Here is an 11,147-nt window from a genome sequence, read left to right as displayed (position 1 = left end):
CAGATGAGTCTTCCCATAAAACAGAAATTCCCGAAACAAGCCCCTGAAGCAGCCCTCCCTTCCACCAGGGACGGAAACGGGCAGCAAGGGGACAGTGTAAGCGAGGAGTCCCTTTGCTTCCCTACTAAGTGTCCAGTCTTCCACCAGGATGCGTGGAGCCTGTCCACACACAGGGGCACAGCTTCACCTCGAGAATCCATACACTCTGTGTCCCATGGCGCTGAGTCAGCGACTGCGGGGCGTGGGAATCGCGGTGTCTCAGCAGTCAGATGGCCGATGTACCCAGGCGATTTATCTGTAAGAGTCCAGGTGAATCTCCTTGCACACCCTGCAGGCAACCTTGATGGCCTCCTGCAGCGAGGCCGGGACTCCAGCCCTTCTGATGATGTCACCTCACCTGACCTGTCCTCCCCGGGCTTTCCTGTCCCCACACGAGCCAAGCAGGCAGGTAAGCCCCATGAAAGGACTCACGGCCGAGCACACAGCACAGCGGAGGCCGGCTCTGAGCCTGGGGCGCAGGTCTGGCTGTGGCCCTGACGTCTATCCTGGCTTCCCTGGGTACAGCAGGGAACCTCCCTTGGCCCCCAACGTGCCGGGTGGCACGCACACCGTGCACAACAGCAGAACATCCCACCAAGGCGAGGACAGTATTAACACTGCACAGCACACAGATTCCAAGTCCGAGCATTCTGCTTCCGTGGCTTAGTTTCTGCGCAACGTAGTTGCAATAGTTACTGGACTCTCTGGGGCCTGGGGTCACGGGCTCACACCAGTCCACGTTCACGAAGATCGGTGCTCACTGCTGAGTCCTGATGTAACACAGCCGCAAAGCCAGGCTGGTGCCCCGGGTTTTAGGCGGTGCTGTCTGCGCACAGAGCAGGGATGAGGTGTTTTCTGGGCACACTCGCCAGCTCCTCTCTGGCCACTCGCAGAGAAGCCCACAGGCCAATACTGCTCCTTTTCTGTCCCCCGGACGAGGCGCCTTCCAGAGCACAAGTGCCAGGCAGACTGGGGCCACCAGACCAGTGCAGAGTTGTGGCTGCCCAATGCACTCCCACAACCTGACTTGTTCTCCTGTCTGTGAACCAGGACCATCCTGAACATGGACCCTCATGTGACACCAATGTCAGATGTACAAAAGAATCACTGAACACCACTAACCACGTGGTCCGCACTTGGCTTACCACAGGGGCCATCAGCGGAGACTCAGCAGCTGCCCATCCACACCCCCCCCCCCCCCCCCCCCCCCCCCCCCCCCCCCCCGCTCCCAGCACAGGAGGCACAGAGGCTGCTACTTTTGTTGAACTACACAACATGGCCCAAATCAGGCGGTCTTGGAGAGCGGGCGGGCGTGGCCCTGGGGAGCTGATGCAAGCCTAGCGCCCAGTCCATCTCGCAACGTTAGCACCCTGCGCTGAGAGCTGGCCTGTAATCACATCTCCAGATAAGTGGTGAGTTTAAACTTGAGTTCTACCGACAGGATCTGCGTCCTCACTCTTAACTCCCTAATGACAGAAAGTAACTACCAACTGCAGCAAAACACCATCTAGCATCAAGCACAGCCATGTCACACATCTTGCGTGATGGATGACTTAGGGTCAAAACTGCTCCTCTGAAATCGGTTTGGTTAAAATAACCAACCTGTCAACCTGAAAATTGAGGGAAAGACCAACTGTCCACATGCTATGAACCTCCAACAAGGGCCAGAGGGGTCTCTGGATTTTCTTTTTTTATAACCGATGAAAAAATATGTTTTTGGGTTTTTTGCCCTTATCAAAGGACCGACCATGTGTGTCCAGTATAAAAGTAAATCTGCTTAAATGCAAACAGCCAATGAGGCAGTAAAACCCCAACTGTTCTCTCACAGACCCTGAAGTGCGTTTTCACTTCTGCTTTCACACAAACCCACTGTGGCATCAAGCACAATGTGATTCTGACCCCAACAAACAAAGACCCTGTAGGCCAGGAGTCTCCAAGCACTTAAAAATTCGGAATAGCAGTAGAGGCTCCCTCAACGCCCTACTCGCCTTTGCCAAAGATAATGCCACAGCAAACGATCCTAGAAACGAGTTTAATTTACAAAAATTTAACATAATCTTAGCTATTCTACCACCACATTTCTTACCCTGCAGTCCACGGAGCATACACAGGACCACTTTGAGGCTTGGGACGGCGAGGGACCCCTTGAAGCGACTACATGGGGGTGTATCAATTTTCTAGGGAGTAGGTCCAGGGCTGTCAGATAAAGAGCATCGTGACTGCATTGTGTGTGACCAGTCCTCTGCGCTAGAAAGTTCCATCTAGCTCGTACACCCCTTCTTACTACTCCATACCATTAGATTCTCTGTCCTAACTGGCAGAAGCATGTGGCGTGCAGAAAGGCTCATCTGTATGCTCCTCTCCACCTATGGAAGCTCCATGGCGCCTTCAGAGTTCAGCTCACACGGTTCCTCCTTCACAGGCTTCTCCACTCGGCCAGAATGTCTGTTCCCTGCACTCCCTGAACTACCTGCTGATGTTTACAATGGCATCCAATGTGGCACCCACTCAGACTCTACGTTAAAGGGAGCACCTGTCTCCCCAGCTAGTCGGAGCACCCGAAGGGTAGACGCTAGGCAGGATTCATCGTTAACGGACCCTTTCCCATCAGCACCGAGCACATCCACGTGGGTTTACGGTCAAAAACCGTTTATGGAATATTTTTGTTTCAGTGACCACCAGTTCTAATAATCTCATTCCTTTTTTTTTTTTTTAATGTTTTTTATTTACTTCTGAGAGAGGGAGAAAGAGAGAGAGAGACAGTGTGAGCAGGGGAGACTTAGAGAGAGAGGGAGACACAGAATCTGAAGCAGGCTCCAGCCTCTGAGATAGCTGTCAGCACAGAGCCTGACACAGGGCTCGAACCCACGAACTGTGAGATCATGACCTGAGCCAAAGTCGGATGCTCAACCGACTGAGCCCCCCATGCGCCCCTAACAGTCTCATTCTTCACACAGTTTCTCCATCAGCCACACAACGACGCGCCAGGAAGGGCCACCTCTGGGTGGTTAAATGATCCACTCACACAACTCTGTGTATAATATTGGGATTTCCAGTCCACAAAACAAGGGCTAACATTTCAAATGGCTTACATTGTATTTTTTTAAGTTTATTTATTTATTTTGAGGGGAACAGGGAGGGACAGAGCGAGAACCCCAAGCAGGCTCTGCACTGACATCACAAAGCCCAACACAGGGCTCGAACCGTTAGATCATGACCTGAGCAGAAATCCAGAGTCAGATGTTTAACCGACTGAGCCACCCAGGTGCCCCATGTGGTATTAACTGCTAACTGGCTGTGGGACTCAGTCGTCACAAAGAGCTCCTGAAAGCGCAGACGAGGGGGGTTGGAGCCACCAGGAGAGAAGGCCAAGCTGGTCTGAAGCCTTCTGCACAAATGCCCAGTCACCTGCTGTCACCAGAGGGGTCACCAACACAAGCTTTGAAACACCACCACACACGCAAACTTTAGGGACAGCCCACACAGGAAGTGAGACACTACCATCTCTAAGATTGTAAAAACAAAAAGAATGAATAAGAAGTCTTATTGGGAATACTTACAGGAAGTCAAACCAACTGGCAGATTCAAATAATACACTGCAGAGGATAGTGGGAAGGACAAAGGTAAAAGAAGTGATGGGACCACATTCAGACACAACTGTGATCATGAAGGAGGCAGCCTGGACCTGGAATCACAAGACCAGGATGATGGAAACTTCGGGTTCTGAAGATGCAGTAGCCGTCTTCCTCCCGGGTCCTCTCCCTTATAAGTAAAGATGTTCAGGAGGGAACACAGTGAGCAAGCCTGGGAAAGACTGTGGGGACAAGGCGGAAGGCTGTCCAGACCTGGGGCCTGAGGAGCCGCATGGCCGGGAGCTCGCCAGGGGGGGATAGGGTGCTGCACAGCCTCCAGGCTCAAAGAGCCAGAAGACACAGATGGAAACAGCGCCAAGAGAAGTGCGTTCCTCCGAGCAGCGGGCCTGGGAAAGGGTGGCCGTACAAGAGAAATGTGCATACGTCACCCCGAGGCTTTGGCGGGGTGATCTCCCACTTCCCCCTGGGGCCCTGCAGAAGCAGGGAGCATCCTCCAAGGGGCTAGGTAATGTTGGCAGGGCCAGGCCAACACTACATCGCCTATCCCCTGCCTAGAGATGCAAGAGATGGTCCAATTCCCCCGCCAGGGTGGCGTCAGGAGGGAGCTGAGCCTCTGCCCCGACCCGGTCCCAGGAGGGCAGGAAAAGGAGGTGGGAGGCTGGGCGGGTTCCCACTATGCTGCTCCTAATACTCCCTGGTATCAGCCAGGCCAGGAGGAGCTGATGTCACATCCCACTCAGCAAGGCAACAGGCTCAGGAACCCGGAGGTCAGTAGTTAAGAGCCAAGTGACACTCCTATCATCAGAGTCTCAGAAGGAAGGGACAAAGAGTGGGGCTGAAAAGTATTTTTAGAAATAATGGCTGGAAAGCTCCCAAGTTTGGCGAAAGACACAAATGCACAGATTCAGGAAGCTGAGCAAACCCTAAATATAATAAACTGAAAGAAGCCTAGGTCAAGACAAATCATAGTTAAACTCTGGAAACAAAGAGAAATAAGCAATCTTAAAAGCGAGCAGAGACAGGACACATTTACTTACAGAGAAAGAGCAATTCGAATGACAGTGGCTGTCTCATCTGAAACCAGGGAAGCCCAGAAGAATAAGGCACATTTTTCAAGTACTAAAAGAATGTAAGTGTCAACTGTGAATTCTATAGCTGGCACAGAGATCTCAAGGACGAAGGGGGAAAATAAAGACATTCTTGGATGCAGGAGAGCTGAATTGGTTGTCCGTAAGCCCACCCTTGAGAATGGCTAAAGGACATTCTCTAAACAGAAGGGCAAGGGTGAGGCTCAGAACTTCAGGAAGAAAAGACCATTGAAGTAGGTAAAAATACAGCTGAATATAACAAAGCATCCTACTTCTCACAAGTTTCTTAAATCATATCTGAGGACTGACGGAAAACCCTCTGATGTGGTCCTCAAAGTGTAACAACACTGAAAACATTTATATTTAAAAGGTGAGGACAGTAAAGGGAGCTAAAGGAAAGGAAAGGTCTCACACCTCACTTACAGGTGGAAAGCACTGATGCCGGTACATTAGGATGAGCTATGCATGTACACGGTAAACCCAGCGCAACCAGCAAGAAAGTAAATAAATCTTTAGTTGATACATAATCAGCTATGATCAAGACGGAATCCCAAGGCATGTTTAAATAACCCACAGGGAAGTAAAAAACAAACAACAAATTAACAAAATGGGAGACTTAAGTCTTAACATATTAATCACTTTACCTTAAATGTAAATGGCCTAACTACACAAATTAACAAAGATGCACAGAGTGAAGAAAATATGACAACATAACAATATTGTGCCTATAAGATACTTCAAAACAACAACGTAGGTAGGTTAAAGGGAGGGGGGAAAATACAGCATGAAAGTATTCATAAAAAAAAAAAAGTGGCTCTCTTAAAATATCTGCTAAGGTAGACTTCAGAGCAGAGGAAATTACTGGAGACAAAGAGGAACATTACATAATGACAAAAGGATCAATCCACCAGGAAGTCCTAATAATCCTAAATGTTTACACACCACAATCTCAAAACGCACGAAGGAAAAACTAAGAGCTAAAGGAGAAATAGACAAATCCACAATTATATCTGGGAGACTTCCACACCTCCCATTCAGCAACCGACAGAAATACTAAACAATCAGCAAGAATACAGAACTTGAAACCACCATCAACAGTACCTGACAGATGTAGAAAACTCCACCAAACAACAGAGATGCATTTTGTCTTTCAAGTGTCCATGAACTTCACCAACAAATGCCCACAGAATATATACCACAATAGACCATATTCTGGGCCATAAAACAAACCTTAAGTATTTCAAAGAACTGAAATCATACAAAGTATGTTCCCTGACTATAATAAAGTCACAGAAATCAATAAAGATAACAGGAAAATCTCTCAATGCTTGTATACTACAATACACTTCTAAATAATCCGTGGGTCAAAGAAAATATCTGAAAAGAAATATACATGAAACTGAATAAAAGTTAAAATACAACATACCAAAATATGTGAACACAGCTAAAGCAGTGCTGAGTGGGAGATTTATGGCACTTACCAGAAAAGAGTAAAGGTCTCAAATAAATAATCCAAATCTCTACCTCAAAACACTAGGAAAAAGAAAAAAGAGCAAATAAACCCAAAGGAGGGAGAAGGACAGAAATACATGATATTGAAAACAGGAAAGCCATAGAGAAAAGTTAATGAAATAAAAAGCTGGATCTTCAGAGGAAAAAAAATCAATAAAAGTGATAAGCCTCGAAGGAGATGACAAAAATAAAAGACACCAGGAAATAAACAGAAGACAGGCCTCTCTCCATTCTCATTCAACTTAATACTGGGAGTTCTAGCCACTGCAGTAAGGCAAGAAAAAAGAAAGAAAGCACACCTACCGGGAAAGAAGAAATAAAACTGTCTCTTTTTGCAGATAACATGATGATCCACAGAGAAGATCCCAAGGAATCTATCTTTGGCAAGCCCTTGGAACTATTACGTGTTTTCGGTAAGGTTACAGGACACAAAATCAAGACACAAATATTAACTGTATTGCTGTATAAGAACAAGGAGCATGTGGAAACTGAAAATAAAAGCCCTGTATCATTTCCAATTGCTCCAAGGTAAACAAGTTACTTAGTACACACTTCAAACACATACCAGATCTGTATGCTGATAATTGCAAAATGCCGATAAAGAAATAAAAAAAAAGACTGAAATAAAGACATACCACATTCATGGATCAGAAGACTCAACATAGTAGAGAGATCAATTCTCCCCAAAACGATTTATAGGTTTAACACAACTGCTATCAAAATCCCGGCAAGATATTTTTTATAGATCCAAACAAGTTTATTCTAAGGCACACATGGAAAGCGGCAGACCCTGGAATAGCTAAAACAATCCTGAAAAAAGGAAATGAAGTGGGAGAAACCACTCTATCTGATATTAAGGTCTACTGCGTAGCTACAGTAATCAACGGAATGGGGTAATGGCAGAAGGAGACATACAGATCAGTGGAACGGAATGGAGAACCCAGAAATAGGTCCACACAACATGCCCAACTGATTTCTGACGAAATTGCAAAAGCAATTCAAAGGAAGGACAGCCTTTTCAACAGATGGTGTTGGAACAATTAAGCATTCAAGGCAAAGAAACAACAAAAAACAAAACACTTCCATCCAAGCCTCACACATTTTCATGGGATAATTAACTCAAAATGGATCAGGGCCTCAAATGTAAAATGTAAAACTACCAAACTTTTAGGAAAACAAAACAAAACAAAAATCTTGGGATCTAGAGCTAGGCAGAGTTCTTGGCTTTGATACCAAAAGCATTATGTATAAAACGCGAAAACTGATAAACTTGCTTCATCAGAAAAAGTTCTGCTCTATGAAAGACCTTTTTAAGAGGATGGAAGGGAAAGCTACAGACGGAGAAAATAGCTGCAAACCATCATGTGGACAAATGACCAGTATCTAAAATGTATAAAAAACTCTCCAAACATTCACCAACAATAAAACACAATAAATAACAAACCATAAAAAATAAGCAACCTCACTGGAAAACAGGTTAAAAAAAAAAACCAAAAAAACCACCAAGAGATACTACATCAAAGAGGATACACGGATAGCAAATGCCGGTGAGGATATAGAGAACCTGAGCCATTCAGACACCACTGGGGGCAATGTGAAAGGGGACAGGCCCTCCAAAAAGTCCGCAGTTTCCTATCACATTAACCACACAATTACCATATGACTGAGCACTTATCCCAGATACATAAAGATGTGTGTACAAACAAAAACATGTACGTGAAAGTGCAGAGCACATTTATTCATAACAGGCAGAGAACTGAATCAATCCAGAGGCCCTCAATAGGTGAATGGTTACATGGTGGGCTGTGGTGAATCCAGACCAAGGACGCTACTCGGCAAACAGCAGGCACAAACTATCGATTTCCAACACACACAATGACTTGGGTGATTCTCCAGCAAATGATGTGGAATGATAAAGAGCTACTATTTTGCATGGCTCCACTTATACAATATTCTCGAAGGTATAAACTTGTATTATTGGAGAATTGATTAGCTATTGCCACGGTCAGGGAGGGGTGGAAGGGAGTGGCCAGGAAAGGCGACTTAAGGGATCGTTGATGGGGACGGGCATATTCCGCATCTTGACTTTCACATTGTGGGTATCTCTGGTTGTGACGCTACGTCACAGTTTTGCAAGATATTACCAGGGGAGGTAACTGGGTAGAGGCCATGTGGGCTCTCTGTATTACTTCTTAAAACACAACGGGACTCCACAATTATCCCAAAATTAAAGTTAAAAAAAAATTAAAATGACCAAGTTTGGTTCACAGCTCTGTCACCTGCTAAGTAGGAAGTTGACCTTGAACAGATGGTGAACTCCCCAGCCTCAATTTTCTCACTGGCCAACTGGGACAATACCATCTGAAGCCTGATAAAAACTGAAAGTCATTTACGAGGGACCTGGCAACGTGCAGGTCACGCGGCACTTCCAAAACAGCCCGTTAACACTAAATCTATGCAGAGACACAAATAGTATTCTAAACCCTATCATTCAAACATCCACTACTGACTGCAGTCACTACCAACTAATTAATTTAAAAGGTCTCTTCCCAAAGTGATCAGTCAAAACGTGGTGTGGGGGAGGAGAAGAATTTTCGGTTTTACACTGAAAGAAGAATTCCTAACTGGCTACTGAAATAGTCACCACAGATAAAGTGAGTTTAAAATGGAGCTATACTTAGTAAAAAGTCGGGAAGGAAAAGTGGATACTGGCTAACAAATCTCGGTTCTGTTGGTAATGAACTCAGTAGAGGTTAACGTTTGTGCACACTGGGAGAAGGTTAGACTGAATTTTCTAAAATGCACTCAACACAGTGATTTAGATTTAAGATTCTACGTTTCTAAAAATTTTTCTCCAGCTCCAGAGTTTAGAAGGAAGTGGGAGAGAGTCAGCCAAATCCTTATACTTCTATACCTGCCTGCTTTGACGGTTCAGAAAAGCAGCAAAAATACAATCTGGCTCTGTGATAAAGACAATGAAATGCACTTTACCCCAGAAGATGAGGGGAATTTTAACCATGCAGTGTATCCCCGTGAATCACACTGGGCTCCTGGCCTTTAAAGTTGATGAAGTACTGCCCAGAGCCAACTCACAGAGGCTTTTGAAAGAGGTAAAAAAGGAAGGAGTGTTTTATCATTCAAATTATTCTCTTCCCGTCATTCCCATCAAGACCCTAAAAGAGCCTTTTCTATAAACATGAAAGATTTTAATAACAAATACAGAAAGTGGGAATACCAGGCCAAGCCTGGAGGGGAGGGCTGGAGGGTTAGAGCCTGAGGGGGTAGACTCGACTCACTTACCCCCAAGGCCTGGAACTTCTTCCTTGTGGGTGAAATGACAGGCCCCAGATGGGCTTCTACAGCCCTGTGCTACATTTAAAGTCACCGGGGCCACCGTGAAATCTAGTCTCCAGACAGCTGTCCGGTATGACAAACCCTCCTCTACCTCTGCTTTGAGACATACCTGTAATTTGCTTTCCCCAAAATGAGGCTGGGAGAGAGGAGGTGAGAGGCTAGTGAGAAAGGGCTAGCAAGAAAGTAAAAGTAAGTACATAAACAAACTCCCAAATGACTCTAAGTGCAGAGAGAATCTACCTTGGGCTACTCATGGTCAGTTTTCTCCAGATTTCCTTTCCTTGGGGTTCTTGAGCACAGCCTCACAGCAGAGACTAGAATCCAGACTTCTCAACTGTACAGCTTTCCTGTTTTTTCCTCAAACTGCCAAGAACAGGACGAGCAGGGTGTAGGAGAGCCAGACCATCACACACACCACTTTGGAGATCCATTAAAAGTTGCAAAGCAAGAAATTCATTTGTGCCCTCGTGCAAACAAACAGGGCAGTTACAGGGCAACGAAGGGGCATGTGAACACAGGCTGGGTTACCCGAGGATATCGAGCAAGGCGTCAGTAACTCGGAGGCTTGATAAGAGTACCGCGGTTGTTTTTAAAACGAGGCCTTCTCTTTCAGCGACATACACTAAGACTCTTCCTAACGAAGTTTCTACGCCGTCTGGGGTTTATTTCCAACCCCACGGCAGGGGCAGAGGCGAACCAAGCGCTAGGGCTGGGGGAGGGGGCGTGGGCACACACACTTCGCTCCATTCCCCGTACTTTGTGTGCGCGTTAAGTTCTAACAAGCAGTTGCAAAGAAGAGCCCCGCGGCCGGCTTGCTCCCCAGTCTACGCCGCTCTCCTGCCCATACGGGGAGGGCAGGGCGAGGACGGCTCCCAGACCCCGGGAGCCTGGCTGCGGGAGGCGCCCAGGGCAGTCCTACAAGGGCGCGTCCCGGCGCTGCGTCCAAGAGCCGCCCGCCCACCGTCCCTGTCCCCCGAAGCCGGCCAGCTTTTCCGCGTCTCGGCCCCCCGGCCTCCCGAGATGGGCAGGGGCGCAGGCCATCATCGCGCTACGGCGGCGAAGGGGTGAGCATCCCCGGCCAGAACACCCCCCTACACTCACTCCTCCTCCAAAAGCCGGGGCCACCCACTGCCGGACAGGGCGCCGGGGCCCGCACCTGCGCGCACCTGGGCGCAGGTGCGCGGGCGGAGACGCGGAGGCGCGCGCACCTTGAGGATGTTGTCGAAGATGGTGTCGCGGAACTCGAGCAGCGCCTTCTGGTCGAACTCGCGGCCGTGGATGATGCGCATCTGCTTGAGGAAGGTGGACTTGCCGCTCTCGCCCGCGCCCAGCAGCAGGNTTCTCATTGGGCGTCTGGGTTGAGGTTCTTTCTTTCAGAATGAAAGGGAGGCGGGGTCGCCGGGAGGCGGAGCGGCCGTCCGCCATGACCAATTATAATTGCTCCGGGGTGATGTCAATCACAACGAACGGGCTTGGGATTGGGGGATCGGCGAAATGGGGCGTGACCAGAAGTGCCAGGTGTACAGATAGAGTCTCCCGGAGTTTCCAGATTGGGTCAACC

At 47.5% G+C, this 11,147-nt stretch overlaps 1 protein-coding gene across 1 annotated transcript in view; it reads right to left on the bottom strand.

Moving 5' to 3' along the window:
* GNA12 (G protein subunit alpha 12) overlaps window positions 1–10,935 on the bottom strand; it is a 107,148-nt gene extending 96,213 nt beyond the window's left edge. Inside the window, exon 1 of the mRNA XM_077758772.1 lies at window positions 10,795–10,935. Coding sequence (XP_077614898.1) covers window positions 10,795–10,932 — 138 coding nt within the window. The 5' untranslated portion in view covers window positions 10,933–10,935. The remainder of the gene's footprint in view (window positions 1–10,794) is intronic.
* Between the last annotated feature and the right edge of the window lie 212 nt (window positions 10,936–11,147).

The sequence above is a fragment of the Crocuta crocuta genome, unplaced genomic scaffold (assembly GCF_008692635.1).
Source record: "Crocuta crocuta isolate KB4526 unplaced genomic scaffold, BGI_CrCroc_1.0 scaffold273, whole genome shotgun sequence".
Taxonomy (NCBI): Eukaryota; Metazoa; Chordata; class Mammalia; order Carnivora; family Hyaenidae; genus Crocuta; species Crocuta crocuta.
This window is presented reverse-complemented; position numbering and strand designations above follow the sequence as displayed.